The 19,261-nt window shown below is 47.5% G+C and overlaps 1 protein-coding gene across 4 annotated transcripts in view; it reads right to left on the reverse strand.

The window, feature by feature from the left end:
- Nucleotides 1-18,884, reverse strand: part of LOC124863540 (glutamine-rich protein 2-like) — a 29,061-nt gene extending 10,177 nt beyond the window's left edge. The window contains exons 1-8 of one of the 4 annotated variants that reach the window (XM_047357955.1): nucleotides 18,193-18,882; nucleotides 12,416-12,499; nucleotides 9,592-9,669; nucleotides 9,166-9,273; nucleotides 7,491-7,965; nucleotides 7,162-7,247; nucleotides 5,018-5,140; nucleotides 4,828-4,896 (exon numbers count right to left, since the gene is read on the reverse strand). In XM_047357955.1, coding sequence (XP_047213911.1) covers nucleotides 4,828-4,896; nucleotides 5,018-5,140; nucleotides 7,162-7,247; nucleotides 7,491-7,965; nucleotides 9,166-9,273; nucleotides 9,592-9,669; nucleotides 12,416-12,499; nucleotides 18,193-18,600 — 1,431 coding nt within the window. In that variant the 5' untranslated portion in view covers nucleotides 18,601-18,882. Of the gene's footprint in view, nucleotides 1-4,827; nucleotides 4,897-5,017; nucleotides 5,141-7,161; nucleotides 7,248-7,490; nucleotides 7,966-9,165; nucleotides 9,274-9,591; nucleotides 9,670-12,415; nucleotides 12,500-18,192 lie in introns of all 4 variants that reach the window. The other 3 variants (XM_047357956.1, XM_047357954.1, XM_047357957.1) reach the window with 3 other exon arrangements.
- Nucleotides 18,885-19,261: the final 377 nt, after the last annotated feature.

The following is a 19,261-nucleotide window of genomic DNA, read 5'->3' on the forward strand; positions in this document are numbered from 1 at the left end:
TGGATGGGTGGAGGATGGATGGATGGGTGGGTGGATGGATGTTGGATGGATGGATGTTGGATGGATGGGTGGATGGGTGGGTGGGTGGATGGATGGATGTTGGATGGATGAATGGGTGGATGGATGGGTGGATGGATGGGTGGGTGGATGTTGGATGGATGGATGGGTGGATGGATGGATGGATGGGTGGATGGATGGATGGGTGGAAGGATGGGTGGATGAGTGGAGGATGGATGGATGGGTGGGTGGATGGATGTTGGATGGATGGATGTGGATGGATGGGTGGGTGGATGGATGGATGTTGGATGGATGAATGGGTGGATGGATGGGTGGATGGATGGGTGGGTGGATGTTGGATGGATGGATGGGTGGATGGATGGATGGATGGATGGGTGGGTGGATGGATGGATGGATGGATGTTGGATGGATGGATGGGTGGATGGATGGATGGGTGGGTGGATGGATGGATGGATGGATGGGTGGGTGGATGGATGGGTGGATGGATGGATGGGTGGGTGGATGGATGCATGTTGGATGGATGAATGGATGGGTGGGTGGATGGATGGATGGATGGGTGGATGGATGGGTGGAGGGATGGATGGATGGATGGGTGGGTGGATGGATGGATGTTGGATGGATGAATGGGTGGATGGATGGGTGGATGGATGGGTGGGTGGATGTTGGATGGATGGATGGGTGGATGGATGGATGGATGGGTGGATGGATGGGTGGATGGATGGGTGGGTGGATGGATGGATGTTGGATGGATGAATGGGTGGATGGATGGGTGGATGGATGGGTGGGTGGATGTTGGATGGATGGATGGGTGGATGGATGGATGGATGGGTGGATGGATGGATGGGTGGAAGGATGGGTGGATGAGTGGAGGATGGATGGATGGGTGGGTGGATGGATGTTGGATGGATGGATGTTGGATGGATGGGTGGGTGGATGGATGGATGTTGGATGGATGAATGGGTGGATGGATGGGTGGATGGATGGGTGGGTGGATGTTGGATGGATGGATGGGTGGATGGATGGATGGATGGGTGGAGGATGGATGGATGGGTGGGTGGATGGATGTTGGATGGATGGATGTTGGATGGATGGGTGGATGGGTGGGTGGATGGATGGATGTTGGATGGATGAATGGGTAGGATGGATGGGTGGATGGATGGGTGGGTGGATGTTGGATGGATGGATGGGTGGATGGATGGGTGGGTCTCGTGTTCTGGAAGAATCTTGGTCCACTCTCCTTTCCAACATTGATTCTGTTCATTGAGGTTTCTGTCCATCTCTCCATCCATCCGTTCATCTAGGAGGGATGGAGAGATGGATGATGGATGGATGGATGGATGGATGGGTGGATGGATGTTGGATGGATGGATGGAGGATGGATGGATGGATGGTGGTGGATGGATGGATGGGTGGAGGATGGATGGGTGGGTGGATGGATGTTGGATGGATGGATGGGTGGATGGATGGATGGATGGGTGGATGGATGGGTGGGTGGATGGATGGATGGGTGGAGGATGGATGGATGGGTGGGTGGATGGATGTTGGATGGATGGATGTTGGATGGATGGGTGGATGGGTGGGTGGATGGATGGATGTTGGATGGATGAATGGGTGGATGGATGGGTGGCTGGATGGGTCGGTGGATGTTGGATGGATGGATGGGTGGATGGATGGGTGGGTCTCGTGTTCTGGAAGAATCTTGGTCCACTCTCCTTTCCAACATTGATTCTGTTCATTGAGGTTTCTGTCCATCTCTCCATCCATCCGTTCATCTAGGAGGGATGGAGAGATGGATGATGGATGGATGGATGGGTGGATGGATGTTGGATGGATGGATGTTGGATGGATGGATGGAGGATGGATGGATGGATGGGTGGGTGGATGGATGGATGGGTGGAGGATGGATGGATGGGTGGGTGGATGGATGTTGGATGGATGGATGGGTGGATGGATGAATGGATGGTTGATGGATGGATGGATGGATGGGTGGGTGGATGGATGGATGGATGAATGGATGGTTGGGTGGATGGATGGATGGATGAATGGATGGTTGATGGATGGTTGATGGATGAATGGATGGTTGATGGATGGATGGAGGGTTGATGGATGGATGAATGGATGGTTGATGGATGGTTGATGGATGGATGAATGGATGGTTGATGGATGAATGGATGGTTGATGGATGGATGGATGGTTGATGGATGGATGAATGGATGGTTGATGGATGGTTGATGGATGGATGAATGGATGGTTGATGGATGAATGGATGGTTGATGGATGGATGGATGGTTGATGGATGGATGAATGGATGGTTGATGGATGGATGAATGGATGGTTGATGGATGGATGGATGGTTGATGGATGGATGAATGGATGGTTGATGGATGGTTGATGGATGGATGAATGGATGGTTGATGGATGGATGGTTGATGGATGAATGGATGGTTGATGGATGGATGGATGGTTGATGGATGGTTGATGGATGGATGAATGGATGGTTGATGGATGGATGGATGGATGGTTGATGGATGAATGATGGATGAATGGATGGTTGATGGATGGGTGGGTGGGTGGATGGATGGATGGGTGGATGGATGTTGGATGGATGGATGGGTGGATGGATGGATGGGTGGGTGGATGGATGGGTGGGTGGATGGATGGGTGGATGGATGGATGGATGGGTGGATGGATGGGTGGGTGGATGGATGCATGTTGGATGGATGAATGGATGGGTGGGTGGATGGATGGATGGGTGGATGGATGGGTGGAGGGATGGATGGATGGATGGGTGGGTGGATGGATGGATGTTGGATGGATGAATGGGTGGATGGATGGGTGGATGGATGGGTGGGTGGATGTTGGATGGATGGATGGGTGGATGGATGGATGGATGGGTGGATGGATGGGTGGGTGGATGGATGGATGGGTGGATGGATGTTGGATGGATGGATGGGTGGATGGATGGATGGGTGGGTGGATGGATGGGTGGGTGGATGGATGGGTGGATGGATGGATGGGTGGGTGGATGGATGCATGTTGGATGGATGAATGGATGGGTGGGTGGATGGATGGATGGATGGGTGGATGGATGGGTGGAGGGATGGATGGATGGATGGATGGATGGGTGGGTGGATGGATGGATGTTGGATGGATGAATGGGTGGATGGATGGGTGGATGGATGGGTGGGTGGATGTTGGATGGGTGGATGGATGGAGGATGGGTGGATGGATGGATGGGTGGAAGGATGGGTGGATGAGTGGAGGATGGATGGATGGGTGGGTGGATGGATGTTGGATGGATGGATTGTTGGATGGATGGGTGGGTGGATGGATGGATGTTGGATGGATGAATGGGTGGATGGATGGGTGGATGGATGGGTGGATGGATGGGTGGGTGGATGTGGATGGATGGATGGGTGGGATGGATGGATGGATGGGTGGATGGATGGGTGGGTGGATGGATGGATGGGTGGAGGATGGATGGATGGGTGGGGTGGATGGATGTTGGATGGATGGATGTTGGATGGATGGGTGGATGGGTGGGTGGATGGATGGATGTTGGATGGATGAATGGGTGGATGGATGGGTGGATGGATGGGTGGGTGGATGTTGGATGGATGGATGGGTGGATGGATGGGTGGGTCTCGTGTTCTGGAAGAATCTTGGTCCACTCTCCTTTCCAACATTGATTCTGTTCATTGAGGTTTCTGTCCATCTCTCCATCCATCCGTTCATCTAGGAGGGATGGAGAGATGGATGATGGATGGATGGATGGGTGGATGGATGTTGGATGGATGGATGTTGGATGGATGGATGGAGGATGGGTGGATGGATGGGTGGGTGGATGGATGGATGGGTGGAGGATGGATGGATGGGTGGGTGGATGGATGTTGGATGGATGGATGGATGGGTGGATGGATGAATGGATGGTTGATGGATGGATGGATGGATGGGTGGGTGGATGGATGGATGGATGAATGGATGGTTGGGTGGATGGATGGATGGATGAATGGATGGTTGATGGATGGTTGATGGATGAATGGATGGTTGATGGATGGATGGAGGGTTGATGGATGGATGAATGGATGGTTGATGGATGGTTGATGGATGAATGGATGGTTGATGGATGGATGGAGGGTTGATGGATGGATGAATGGATGGTTGATGGATGGTTGATGGATGGATGGATGGTTGATGGATGAATGGATGGTTGATGGATGGATGAATGGATGGTTGATGGATGGATGGATGGTTGATGGATGGATGAATGGATGGTTGATGGATGGTTGATGGATGGATGAATGGATGGTTGATGGATGGATGGATGGTTGATGGATGAATGGATGGTTGATGGATGGATGAATGGATGGTTGATGGATGGATGGATGGTTGATGGATGGATGAATGGATGGTTGATGGATGGTTGATGGATGGATGAATGGATGGTTGATGGATGGGTGGGTGGATGGATGGATGGTTGATGGATGAATGGATGGTTGATGGATGGATGGATGGTTGATGGATGGATGAATGGATGGTTGATGGATGGTTGATGGATGGATGAATGGATGGTTGATGGATGGAGGATGGATGGATGGACAGACTCTGGTATCAGACTCCATGAATGTCAACAGAACCTAAATCATCTGATCACTGTGGACATCTGGATGTTGGTTAACTTCTCAGTGATCTGATTCCTGAAGAGAACGTTCTATGAAACATCTTTTACCTTCTATGGAGAACATCTGAAGATAGTCATGAATTGTGACTGAAGCACTGAAGAACCCAGCAACATGGAGGGAAACTCACTATTTCACTCTCCACCATCTGCTTGTCAGCTTTCTTCACCTCCAGCTCCTCTGCTGTCTTGTAGAGCTCCTGTGGAAACAATCTCCCATCATTGTTGAGGAACATTAACATCTAGGGGAACCAGAAGCCATCTAATATCTGTGTGATACTTTCACATTCTGACAGAAATGATCTGGAGCTGCTGGTTTACCTCAATGTGTCCCTGCTTCTGTCTGTTGTCCTCATCCAGATTCCTGGTGGTCTCCTGCAGACGTTCACACTCAGCTTGAAGCTGCAGGATGGCCCTCTGCACATTGCATAGCAGCTCCATATTCTGACTCACACACAGAGTTTACATCCATGAACATCTGCGTTCCTCACACGGAGAATAAAACGTTCTGATGCTGGCTACTCTAACTTAGGTTGACCTGACTGTCTGCAGCTCTGACTCTGTTTGCCTCTCTGTCCTCCGTCCGTCCTGCTCTGCCTCCACCCTGCTGCTGCTGCTGGATCAGACCGTTCACGGTGTCCTGCTGCTGCTGCAGCTGCTGCTGCTGCTGGATCAGACCGTTCACGGTGTCCTGCTGCTGCTGCAGCTGCTGCTGCTGCTGGATCAGACCGTTCACGGTGTCCTGCTGCTGCTGGATCAGACCGTTCACGGTGTCCTGCTGCTGCTGCAGCTGCTGCTGCTGCTGGATCAGACCGTTCACGGTGTCCTGCTGCTGCTGCAGCTGCTGCTGCTGCTGGATCAGACCGTTCACGGTGTCCTGCTGCTGCTGCTGCTGGATCAGACCGTTCACGATGTCCTGCTGCTGCTGCAGCTGCTGCTGCTGCTGGATCAGACCGTTCACGGTGTCCTGCTGCTGCTGCTGCTGGATCAGACCGTTCACGGTGTCCTGCTGCTGCTGCAGCTGCTGCTGCTGCTGGATCAGACCGTTCACGGTGTCCTGCTGCTGCTGCTGCTGGATCAGACCGTTCACGGTGTCCTGCTGCTGCAGCAGCTGCTGCTGCTGCTGGATCAGACCGTTCACGGTGTCCTGCTGCTGCTGCAGCTGCTGCTGCTGCTGGATCAGACCGTTCACGGTGTCCTGCTGCTGCTGCTGCTGGATCAGACCGTTCACGATGTCCTGCTGCTGCTGCAGCTGCTGCTGCTGCTGGATCAGACCGTTCACGGTGTCCTGCTGCTGCTGCTGCTGGATCAGACCGTTCACGGTGTCCTGCTGCTGCTGCAGCTGCTGCTGCTGCTGGATCAGACCGTTCACGGTGTCCTGCTGCTGCTGCTGCTGGATCAGACCGTTCACGGTGTCCTGCAGCTGCTCGTAGTGCTGGAACAGAAGGCTGAGCTTCCTGCCAATGTTCACTGAGCTGGAGGTCAACGCTGACCTCCACGTGCTCTCAGGGAGGTCCTGCATCTCATTCTCTCCCTGCATCGCCTCATCCTGGAAGCTGCTGGAAAGCTGGGAGGTCAAGGACAGAATCATGTCCTCTAACATGCCTCGCAGGTTGTCTAGCTGAGGTCAGAAGGTGAAGAACTAATGTTAGACCAGCCTAATGTGTCCAAACTTCAAACATCTGCTTGAGGTCCTCCTGTCTGACCTGATCCTGCAGATGTTGGTCTGCAGATCTCTCCTCACGCAGAGCCTGTTTCACCCTCAGATCCTTCATGTCTTCCTCCACCTTAAACAGAGACTTCCTGCACATGACAGCATGAAACACTCTGAAACATGTGCAAAAGTTTTAAAGCAGCCCTTATTGCAAGAAGACAGTCAACCTTTTTTTGGTTTCTGCTTTTTCACCCAGTTTCAGTTCAGGTACCAGCTTGGGAACATCACGTTGTCCCATTCCAACAACTAGCCTGTGTGTTTCAGATTCTTATATAAGTCATATTCCGTCTGAGCTCAATAAAACACTGAAGTGTGAGAACCTTCCTGAAGGTAATCCTTCAGCAATCAATGAGTGAAAAAGCAGCTAATGTCCAAAGATCTTCAGGATCTCTGGAGAATGTAAAAGATGGGAGAAAGTCCAGCTGTGATGTTACTATAAAGAAATACAGGCTGGATGGAGGCTTTCTTGCAGGACTGCTGGTCTGGGAAGTCCTGGAAATGATCTGAGATCCTTCTCTCTGCTTTCCTGTCTTTACCTGAGATATGACACCTGCTGACTGAGCTCCCAGAGAGCTTTGCTGTCTGTGTCCACACTGTCTGAGGCTGCCTCTGATCTGCTCCCTCTGTCCTGGCTCATAAGGGTCCTTAGCATGTCCTCCAGGCTTTCCAGCTTCAGACAGACACATCAGCCCATCAGGACCAGAACCAGAACTGACTGACAGGGATGGTGAGTTGAGGTTTTGTTCCTCACCTTTTCATGGTCGCTCATCAGGCTCTCTATCAAAGCTTTGTGCTGCTCCAGCTGCTCGGTCAGGTTGTTTGAGGCATCCTGAGAATCTGAGTGGACAATCAGATGGTAAAGTTTCTGTGAGGAAACATCTGACAGCAGGTTACCTGGTGAAAGACTGACTCATACCATCTCACACTGACCAGTTCTCCTTACTTGTATCTGAATATTTAAAATGATTTAGGAGAAATGTTAGATTTTTTTTTTATCTGACTTCATCATTTTAGTGAAGAACTGAGGATCTGCTGACCATCTGCAGATGTTTGCTTTCTGACTGAGCTCTGTAGGCTTACCTTTGTAGGGGTTAAGTTGTCTGAGATCAGCTAACTCGCTCCAGTCCACCTTTTGTTTCTCTAGGGCCACCATGTGAGCCTCCAACTTGCTGAACCTCTCCTGGAGTTTCCCGATGTTCCTCACAGTCTCCTCTGTCTCCTGGTACCGATCCAGACCAAAGGTTTCCTGAGGCTGGAACACATCAGCAGGTGTAGGTCCTGAGGTCTTTGGGATGGACCCTGGCAGGACGGGTGTGGCTACATCGTCAGGTGTTGGGTCTGTGGTCCTGGTGTGGTGACCAGCCATCACCCCACCCTCCGAACCATCAGAGGAGACATTAGTGGCATCTGCTGCTGCTTCAGAGGTTAAATCCTCCACAGAGATGTTTGGAGAACCTGGAGCAGCTGATGTAGTGGAGGAGGACGTGGCTGTGCTAGGAGGCGCGGTCGGTTTTACCAACATGGGCCGGTCTGAAACCTCTGAGGTGACAAACTCCTGTGAAAACAAAGACCTGAGGGTAACTTCGACCCCTGTAACCCTCAGGGTTCTCGAGTGCTTCAGAATGATAAAAACTGAAGCTGGCCACAGCAACAAGGTACAATGCCCAACCACGAGGTTCTTTGGCCTGACCTATTGGACCTACACACTAAATGCTAACACTACACATCACCCTGAACACACCATCCCAACAGTGATACATGGTGGTGGCAGCATCATGCTGTGGGACAGGGATGCTGGTCAGAGGTGATGTGAAGATGCACGGAGCTAAATCCAGGACCATCCTGGAACATAACCTGGGGTGGAGGTTCACCTTCCAGCAGGAGAGCCACCCTGAACATGCAGCCAGAGATACAATGGATGGTTTAGATCAAAGCAGAGTCATGTGTTAAAATGGCCTAGTCAAAGTCCAGAGCTCAATCACAATTAGAATCACCTGTGGCAAGACCTGAAAACATGGAAGGTAAAACTCAAACTCACAAAACAAAACCATCTTCATCCTTTATCAAAGGATTCTTCTAACCTACCTTCAGGTGGATGAAGATGTATGGAATAGAATATTTTCTTAGCATAAACCCAGATCATTTAACATTTACTTTTCCTTCCCATAGAAAGTACTCCTGGATCAGTGCTTCTTTGTTCTCTTTGTGTCTCTGCTCTGTTCTCTAAAACCCCCAGTCGGTCGTGGCAGATGGCCGCTCACACTGAGCCTGGTTCTGGTTCTGCTGGAGGTTTCTTCCTGTTAAAAGGGAGTTTTTTCCTCTCCACTGTCGTTACATGCATGCTCAGTATGAGGGATTGCTGCAAAGTCAACACCAGTGACTGTCCACTGTCTCTACATGCTCATCCAGGAGGAGTGAATGCTGCAAGTCACTGACTGGATGCAATCTGCTGGGTTTCCTTAGACAGAAAAACTTTTGATCCAATTTGAATAAATAACTGAATCTGACTGAACTGTTCAATGGTTAGGATTAATAGGAATGTATGAACCTGACTTTTGTGAAGAACCTTGAGACGACATGTTGTGAATTGGAGCTATAGAAATAAACTAAATTGAACTGAATAGATCAGCCCCAGTGCTGCAGCTGAATCTGTCACTGTTTTATGTTTACAGTGAATCACTTTGAAACGAACAGTTCACCAAACAGCTGGTTTCTCTTTAAGGTTCTCCTCAAATACCAACCCCCTTCTCCTTACCTTCTGAGGCTTCATGTCTTTAAGAACTGACTGAACAAAGTCCAAGGTCACACACTGACTTAGCTCCTCCGGGCCAGGATATCTCTGCAAGTTTTCCTTCAGGGAGTTCTATTGAAACCAGAACACAGGATGGGACATGAGGAGACGTATCAGGAGAAGATCTGCACCATGAAAGAAGTTCAGCTCAGGCAGACTGCCTCAGTATCAACAGCTTTCAGGTCCCAGCATGTTTTAACCAGAGATTTCTGCATAGCACAATATTCATCTACAGATGTTTCTTCTGAATGTTCCACAATAACATCTAAAATAAAGTTCAAGCAGACTGAAAACAATGTCCACATGTAAAGAAGCTTGCAGATCCTGCTTTTCTCTGTTGGTTCATCCAGAGCGCCCCCCACAGGACAGAGTAAGGAACCACAGACTCACCACAGCCTTCTCCAGTGCGTCCACACGGTGGCAGCACCGCTTCACATCTGCCAGTTTCTCCAGCTGCTGGGCTGCAGCCTGAACACATAGAAGAAGGAGGACAAGCTCTGTTGCAAACTGGAAATAATCTGAATATTCAGGTTTATTGTGGATTCAAATGGAACAAAACCAGTAAATGTAAACTTCCTCGTTGTCCTGCAAACCGTTTGCCAGGAGGCAACAAAAGAAAAATAAAACTGGAGAAAAATATCTGCCGGAGCTATAAATGAACATCAGAGCTTCAGGAGAGCATCGAGAAGAAGTCCAGTTGTCAGAACACCAACATCCTCCTTAATGATTTACTTAAAGAAGAGACTGGAATTAAATCCACTTTATTCTAGTCTCTAATTCGTCTGCTATGATTTCCCCCCCAAAAAATAACATTATTTAAAGTTAGTGTTTGGATGCGTTTTCTGAGGATTTTTAACAGAAGATTTCAGATGAGGCCAAAACTCTGTTTTTTCAGAATTTGTAGAAATAGATTCAACTTTCTGGTTTATGGGTAAGTTTAGGTCAGAGGTCAGGGGTCAGAAACCTGTGGCCCTTTGGGTTCCTGATGATAAAATGACATAAAGATGTTTCTGATTGTAACACCAGTAGGAGAGGTTAGTTCTAGCCATCTTCTTTATGTTTTTATCAAATGTTACATGGACATACACCGACACGCATATCGGTAGGCAATTAGAGGTTCAGTGCCTTGCCCAGGGGCACCTCAACATGTGGCAGGAGGAAGCTGGAATCAAACCCACAACTTTCAGATTACAAGACCACTACTCTTCCCACTGAGCCACAGTCACCTCTACCTGCAAAGAATTGATATGTGCTGTGACATATCAGCTTTTATCAGTTTTCTATTTTTCTTTATTTTTGGATAAAAATGGGGCCTCATTCTACAGGAAAAATGTATTTTTTCTTGTGAAAGTTAAATTTTTCTAAAAATGAAAAAAAAAAATATTGATGTAATTTCATAACCAATGACTTAAAGTACATACAGTGCCTTGTGAAAGTATTCAGCCCCCTTGAACTTTTCAACCTCTTGCCACATTTCAGGCTTCAAACATAAAAATATAAAATTTAAATATTTTGTGAAGAATCAACAACAAGTGGGACACAATCATGAAGTGGAATGAAATTTATTGGATGTGTTAAACTTTTTTTAACAAATAAAAAACTGAAAAGTGGGGCGTGCAATATTATTCAGCCCCCTTGTGTTAATACTTTGTAGCGACATCCTTTGCTGCAATTACAGCTGCAAGTCTCTTGGGGTTTGTCTCTATCAGTTTTCACATCGAGAGACTGAAATTCTTCCCATTCTTCCTTGTAAAACAGCTGGAGTTCAGTGAGGTTGGATGGAGAGCGTTCGTGAACATCAGTCTTCAGCTCTTTCCACAGATTCTCCATTAGATTCAGGTCTGGACTTTGACTAGGCCATTCCAACACCTGGATACGTTTATTTGTGAACCATTTCATTGTAGATTTGGCTTTATGTTTTGGATCATTGTCTTGTTGGAAGATAAATCTCCGTCCCAGTCTCAGGTCTCTTGCAGACTCCAACAGGTTCTCTTCCAGAATGGTTCTGTATTTGGACCCATCCATCTTCCCATCAATTTTGACCATCTTCTCTGTCCCTGCTGATGAAAAGCAGGCCCAAACCATGATGCTGCCACCACCATGTTTGACAGTGGGGATGGTGTGTTCAGGGTGATGAGCTGTGTTGTTTTTACACCAAACATATTGTTTTGCATTGTGGCCAAACAGTTTGATTTTGGTTTCATCTGACCAGAGCACCTTCTTCCACATGTTTGGTGTGTCTCCCAGGTGGCTTGTGGCAAACTTTAAACGAGACGTTTTATGGATATCTTTGAGAACCGGCTTTCTTCTTGCCACTCTTCCATAAAGGCCAGATTAGTGCAGTGTACGACTGATTGTTGTCCTATGGACAGACTCTCCCACCTCAGCTGTAGATCTCTGCAGTTCATCCAGAGTGATCATGGGCCTCTTGGCTGCATCTCTGATCAGTCTTCTCCTTGTTCCAGATGAAAGTTTAGAGGGACGGTCGGGTCTTGGTAGATTTGCAGTGGTCTGATACTCCTTCCATTTCAAAATGATTGCTTGCACAGAGCTCCTTGGGATGTTTAAAGCTTGGGAAATCTTTTTGTATCCAAATCCGACTTTAAACTTCTCCACAACAGTATCTTGGACCTGGCTGGTGTGTTCCTTGGTCTTCATGATGCTCTCTGCGCTTTGAACAGAACCCTGAGACTATCACAGAGCAGGTGCATTTATACGGAGACTTGATTACACACAGGTGGAGTCTATTTATCATCATCAGTCATTTGGGACAACATTGGATCATTCAGAGATCCTCACTGAACTTCTGGAGTGAGTTTGCTGCACTGAAAGTAAAGGGGCTGAATAATATTACACGCCCCACTTTTCAGTTTTTTATTTGTTAAAAAAGTTTGACACATCCAATAAATTTCATTCCACTTCATGATTGTGTCCCACTTGTTGATTCTTCACAAAAAAATTAAATTTTATATCTTTATGTTTGAAGCCTGAAATGTGGCAAGAAGTTGAAAAGTTCAAGGGGGCTGAATACTTTCACAAGGCACTTTATTTCTTAAACTTAGTAGATCCAAAACCCTAACCCTAAAGTTAAATTAAAATCAGTTTTTTAGTTCTAGATCTGTGCTGCAGCTGGAGATGATCTAACACAGAACCTGGCTGATTAGAACCAAGGAGCATAAAACGGTTCTGATTCTGGAAAGCACTGGTAAATCACCTTCTGCTGCTGCTGCTGGAACTCCTCCATCTTCTCCTTAAGATCCTCTTTGTGCTTCTGCAGCTCTTGGATGAGGTTCAAGGCCTGCAGAAAGACCAGATATGAACATGAATCCTCAGCCTAATCTGGGCTTTCCTGATGGTTCTAATGATGTTGGTTTAACTGGGATCAGACACCGTGTCCACAGGTTGAATTTCCTGTGAGGGCAGCAGGGTTTGTTTTGTAGAACAAACGCTCGGCTGCAGCTCAAACAAAGGAAATTCCTGAGCTGCACAGGAGGTTCTGGTTTAACCGGTGTCGGATGTGCCCGGACATGAGACCCCCTGCGGCCAGTTAATGAGTTCAAACAGTTCCAGGGTCACTGGTTTGTGTCTGAAGGCAAACATATTAATTAAAAAACACAGATGTGTTCTTTTCATTGTCACTGTTCAAATGAACTGATTATTATTTAGCTCGTTCTGAATCAAACACAACTGAATGAATCAACAGATTGAACAGTTCTTCTACAGGTGAAGCTGAGGACAAATGACCTGAAGGCAGAGAGGATCAACACACACCTGCCTTACCTAGATGGCATGTTCTCTTGTCTTTCCCCTTAAGAGGAGAGGCTAACTGTAGCACTGATAGTTAGAAACAGTTCTTCTTCTGCAATAAAACATGAATGTCCCGATCCACTGGTGTCATGTTCTGGTTTTCATCTGTGTTCATTTTACTTACCTCCTGGTTTACTTTAATGTTTCCTTGTGTTGCTCTTCTATTCCTCAGGTCCCTCAGCCTCCATGGCTCTGGACAGTCTGATTGCGTCTCCCTGCTTCTGACAGCAGCAGACAGACCAGAGAAGACCACAGCTCAACTGCAGGACCGCTTTGGATTCACACATTAGGGGCCGTTGGAGCTCTCTTGGAACAGAGCTGGACCTTGAGGACTACGCAGCCTCTGAGCTCACCTACATCAACAGCCGCATGGAAAATGTGACAGAAAAGAAAGTATGCGAACCAGGAGGATGAAGAGAGAGGTGAAGGAACCTCAAAAAAGGTCTTAAAAGCTGAAGACTCACACCAATACTGTCCTGAAGACCACGGCAGCAGCTCTAAGCTAACCTGGACACCAGGTCCGTGTGGAAAGGCGTCAAAGCTCTGAGGTCTCACTACCCGATGAGCTCAACAACTCCTTCACCAGGTTTGATACCACACTGAAGATGACAACTTTCACCATTCCAGCAGGTGACTGATTACTGAGGTCACTGAGGTCACACACTCATTAACCAGCAGGGCTCCAGCGTTCCCACACAGACGGACTTTCTGCTGCCGTACGCTCACTCAAATTAGGGTCACGCTGGGTCACCTGGATGCAGACGGATACCGACCTGGACAGCACCCACACAGGACATGAAAGATTCAAACGGGCTTCAGAAAGCTGCAGCATCAGCTGCTCTTCAGCACAGCTATTCATCCTCTCTGCAGGGGGCCGATCACCGACATTATACAGAGGGAGGAGGAGGAGGAGCAGAACCAGAACAACACTGATCCGACTTCTTCAACTTCATCACTAAAACACAGACTGGACTCAGAAGGGGAGGTTCTGGGGATGCCGAGCCTTCCTCCTTTAGGAAGCCTTTAGGAAGACGTGCAGAGGTCACCTGAGCTGTGAGGACGCCGCTCGTCTCCTTTGTGCCGTCTGTCATCTCAGCGGCTTAGAGCTGCGCTGAAATGTCAGAGCTGGCCTCACCGTAGAAGAAAGAGCTGGAACTGGCTATGATTCAACAGGTTCAGTGAAGGACAGACAACAGCTTCATGGCCCCTCACAGAAACATCTAATCGTCTTCTAAATTACTATTAAGCCAAGACCAAACTGATCCGTGGTCAGCTTCTACACACTGAAGGACTCTCTGGTGAAGATGTTGCTGTGACATAATCTCATGGTCTCATAACATAGACTAAGGATCTGAAATAAGCTCCACAACAAGTCCTGATCTAAAGAACTTCACCAGAGTCTTTGAAATGTTGCCCTCAGGAGTTTTAGTTCTGATGAAATGGGGGTTTAACCAATCATTACCAGCAGGGGTGCCAATAATTGTCCCACTGGAGATTTGGGTAAAAACTGAGGTTGCTCCACATCAGGAAACGATGCGATGGTCATGTCACATGAAGACACATGCAGCACCACCATCTAAGTCAGCAGGGATCTTCTGCAGCAGTGAGACTCCATCCGACAGGCTAAAGGTCCAACTGGCTCGTAAAGCAGCCACTTGTGACTCCTGGAACCACCGAGTATTGATATCCCAGCAGGATCCGGGTGGAGCTGGTACCCATCTCCAGCGGTTACTGGGTGAGAGGCAACTGGCCTCCAGTCCAACACAAGACAACTATGACAACCATGGACACACTGCTGGAGGAAGCTGGAGTACCTGGAGAGAACCCACACATGCTAACAGAGAGATCTCAGGATTCAAACCCAGGACCTTCTTGCTGCAAGGCCACCGTGCTTCCAACTGGACCGGCATTCAGCCCAGCTTTCCAGTCCTTTACATTCTTGATGTCAATATGTTGATGATGCAGCCCTATTAGAAACTATTATTCCTCCTCATTGTCCCACTGAAGGCATGAGTTCGTTACGGTTAGACCCGGCAACATGTTGCCGTTTACCTGCAACAATTAAAGGAAGATTTATGTCTAGTTGATCTGAAAAAATGTTGTTGGCAACGACTTGTTGCCAAGATGAGATCCCAGTCAGATCCGGTTTTTTAGCTTCTTTTTCCCTCAGTTTCAGTCCGGTATCAAAGGAACCGGTTATGCTTTCAGGCAAAAAAAGGGTCTTGAACCCAAAAGATGAGCTGGTTCTGCTGCATGTATCGGGTCCTGCACTGAATGGTTCCAGTTTCTTAAAAAATATCATCATTTTTGGATACTTTTCATCTGCTTGAAATAGTTTAGATTCTGAAGAACACCTGATGCTGAACGAGCCAATATGTGTATGTGGGCCACATTTGGGCCAATTGTGGGTCTTAGCTGATTATTCAGAATATCAGTTCAAACAACACAACACATCTAGGACCCAAATGGGTCGCAGAATTACCCAGTATCCAGCCTACATGAAACTTTATGGTGCTCCTCAGTTTATTATCATTTATTTCCGAGACTCGGTCCAACGAGTGAAAAGTGTTTATAGAGCGGTTCCACCCAGAGTCGAAGATTTCAGGGTTTATTTCTGTTCATTTGATGATTCTGGCTTCCAGCCCAGGAAAACCCAAAGTTCGGTTCCTCAGAAAGTTTTAATTTGACATAACAGCAAAAAAAAGGATTTCTGACAATAAATGTGGACCTACTAAGCAGTATCTCCATGGTCCGAACAGTACCTGCACTCAGTACCTGGTCTGGGCTCCTTTGGATGAATTACTGCATCAATGCGGCGTGGCATGGAGGAGATCCGCCTGCGGTTCTGATGAGGTGTTCAGAAAGCCCAGCTTGCTTTGGTAGCAGCCTGTAGTTTGTCTGCATTGTTGGTTCTAGTGGCTCTCATCTTCCCCTTGACCCATAAATTCTCTGTGAGGTTCTGGTCAGGCCAGTTTCCTGGTGTTACCACGGTGATGAAGCAGGCGTTGGTACCTCTGGCATTATGGGTCGGTACCAAGCCTGCTAGAAGATGAAATCAGCATCTCCATAAGGCTTGTCAGCAGAAGGAAGCATGTAGTGCTCTAAAATGTTCTGGTAGGCGGCTGTGTTGTCAGAAAACCCAGTGGAGCGGAACCAGAAGATGACATGGCACCCCAGAACATCGCCGACTGTGGAAACTTCTCACTGGACTTCAGGAGATGTGGATTCTGGTCCTCTCCACTCTTCCTCCAGACTCTGGGACCTTGATTTCCAAATGAAAAAGTGACTTTACTTTGATCTGAGAAGAGGACGTTGGACCTCTGAGCAACAGTCTGGTTCTGTTTCTCCTGGTAAGACATTTCTGTCTTTGGTTCAGGTCTGCAAATATGACAGTTATAATCCATGTCCTGGATACGCCTGTGTGGTGGATTTTGAAGTTCTGGCTCCAAACGTTTGAATGGACTTTGATCCATAATCTGCTGATGGCTGCAGATCCTCCTGCTGCTTGTGCAGTTTTCACACTTTTTCCTTCCACTCAACTTTCTATGAATATCTTTGGATACAGCACTCCTTGAGCTTCTCCTCCTTCTGCAGGGACTCGGTGACAGTCTGCTGGACAACTGTGCGGCCAGTAGTCTTCTTCATGATGGTGTGGACCAGAACATACGGGGGTTGGACAATGAAACTGAAACACCTGTCATTTTAGTGTGGGAGGTTTCATGGCTAAATTGGACCAGCCTGGTAGCCAGTCTTCATTGATTGCACATTGCACCAGTAAGAGCAGAGTGTGAAGGTTCAATTATCAGGGTCAGAGCACAGTTTTGCTCAAAATATTGAAATGCACACAACATTATGGGTGACATACCAGAGTTCAAAAGAGGACAAATTGTTGGTGCACGTCTTGCTGGTGCATCTGTGACCAAGACAGCAAGTCTTTGTGATGTATCAAGAGCCACGGTATCCAGGGTAATGTCAGCATACCACCAAGAAGGATGAACCACATCCAACAGGATTAACGGTGGACGCAAGAGGAAGCTGTCTGAAAGGGATGTTCGGGTGCTGACCTGGATTGTATCCAAAAAACATAAAACCACGGCTGCCCAAATCACGGCAGAATTAAATGTGCAGCTCAACTCTCCTGTTTCCACCAGAACTGTCCGTCAGGAGCTCCACAGGGTCAATATACACGGCTGGGCTGCTATAGCCAAACCTTTGGTCACTCATGCCAATGACAAACGTTGGTTTCAATGGTGCAAGGAGCGCAAATCTTGGGCTGTGGACAATGTGAAACATGTATTGTTCTCTGATGAGTCCACCTTTACTGTTTTCTCCACATCCAGGAGAGTTACGGTGTGGAGAAGCCCCAAAGAAGCGTACCACCCAGACTGTTGCATGCCCAGAGTGAAGCATGGGGGTGGATCAGTGATGGTTTGGGCTGCCATATTATGGCATTCCCTTGGCCCAATACTTGTGCTAGATGGGCGCGTCACTGCCAAGGACTACAGAACCATTCTTGAGGACCATGTGCATCCAATGGTTCAAACATTGTATCCTGAAGGTGGTGCCGTGTATCAGGATGACAATGCACCAATACACACAGCAAGACTGGTGAAAGATTGGTTTGATGAACATGAAAGTGAAGTTGAACATCTCCCATGGCCTGCACAGTCACCAGATCTAAATATTATTGAGCCACTTTGGGGTGTTTTGGAGGAGTGAGTCAGGAAACGTTTTCCTCCACCAGTATCACGTAGTGACCTGGCCACTATCCTGCAAGAAGAATGGCTTAAAATCCTTCTGACCACTGTGCAGGACTTGTATATGTCATTCCCAAGATGAATTGACGCTGTATTGGCTGTAAAAGGAGGCCCTACACCATACTAATAAATTATTGTGGTCTAAAACCAGGTGTTTCAGTTTCATTGTCCAACCCCTGTATGTATATATTAATATCCTTTAATGTTCTGACGTAATACAGTAATGTTCAGAGAAGATCATTCTGGGATTTTAAATTTCAATTTAAAACTGAAATGTTTCTCTGTGGGATAAATCTGTAAATTATCGGATTTTACTGAAATAACAGTTTTACTGATATTTTCATTAACTGAGAAGCTCCTACATTTTTTTCACTAATATCATTAATAAACTATATTCTGCGCTTCTCATTGGATGAGCTCTTCTCACCTGTGACGTGCCGTCCTCGCAGGTCTGGATCCGGCATTGGAGCCCTTCGGTACCGTCTGGAGCGGAAGACTGGGTCTCCGCTCCAGACGGTACCGAAGGGCATTGGGGCCCCTCGGTACCGTCTGGAGCGGAGACCCAGTCTTCCGGCTTCTGTAGTTCTAAACCAGGCTGAAACAAGTCGTCCGACACGGAGGGGGGCCTTTGAATCTCGACCGGAACACCCAGCGGGGTGTCGGGCGCTCTGTCCCCAGGAGGAGTGTACCTCCAGTGGGTCTTCACCTCCCGGATGTCCAGCTGCTTCAGCACCGCCAGCAGTAGCGCATGGAGGGCGCCGAAGTTAACGGAAGCCCTGTGAGGAGTTCCGATGGATAAGTTTAACAGGTCGTAGAGGCTGATGTTCTCCTCCATCTTTGGTAGTTTGGACCAACAGAAACAAACGGCTGAACAGTTAAAGTAAAGCTAACATCAGAGATGTGAAGAAACTTCAGTCTCCCCGGGCTTTAATAACGGAACACAGACAGGTTCTGTTCAGTAGAATAAATTCTAAAGTCTCTCTGGTCCCTGATAAATACTAGCGAGCAACTCTGCGGCTCCTGGACTCCATCAGCGGGAGAATCTCGGAGCTTGAGACAACCTGAAACCGTCCAACAGAACACAGAAGGTCCACCTGCTAAGCTAGCAGCATTCACCGGAAACCAATGATTGACCTTTCACAATAAAGGTCACGATGTTTCTGAAGAATTCTATTATTTCACTGAAATAACAAATACCACATCGTTTCAATTACTTAAAAGCTTTTCCTCCTAAAATAATATGTAGTCTAAGTTATTTCATTCATTTCATTCATGTACATTTAAGTAACAAAGTTTTTAAAAGTTACAGAAGGCATTAAATCCCCCCTCTTCTTGCTCAAACTATAGGCTTAATTGTCCTATAATTTAATATTAAATCTAAAAAATATAATATATAAAAAAATAATATAATACAATAAATATAATAAGACTGTATGGTGAACAGGCATTGGTACTGTTGCGTTGCAGCAAGAAGGTCCTGGGTTCTTGTCTTTGCT

The sequence above is a fragment of the Girardinichthys multiradiatus genome, chromosome X (assembly GCF_021462225.1).
Source record: "Girardinichthys multiradiatus isolate DD_20200921_A chromosome X, DD_fGirMul_XY1, whole genome shotgun sequence".
Lineage (NCBI taxonomy): Eukaryota > Metazoa > Chordata > Actinopteri > Cyprinodontiformes > Goodeidae > Girardinichthys > Girardinichthys multiradiatus.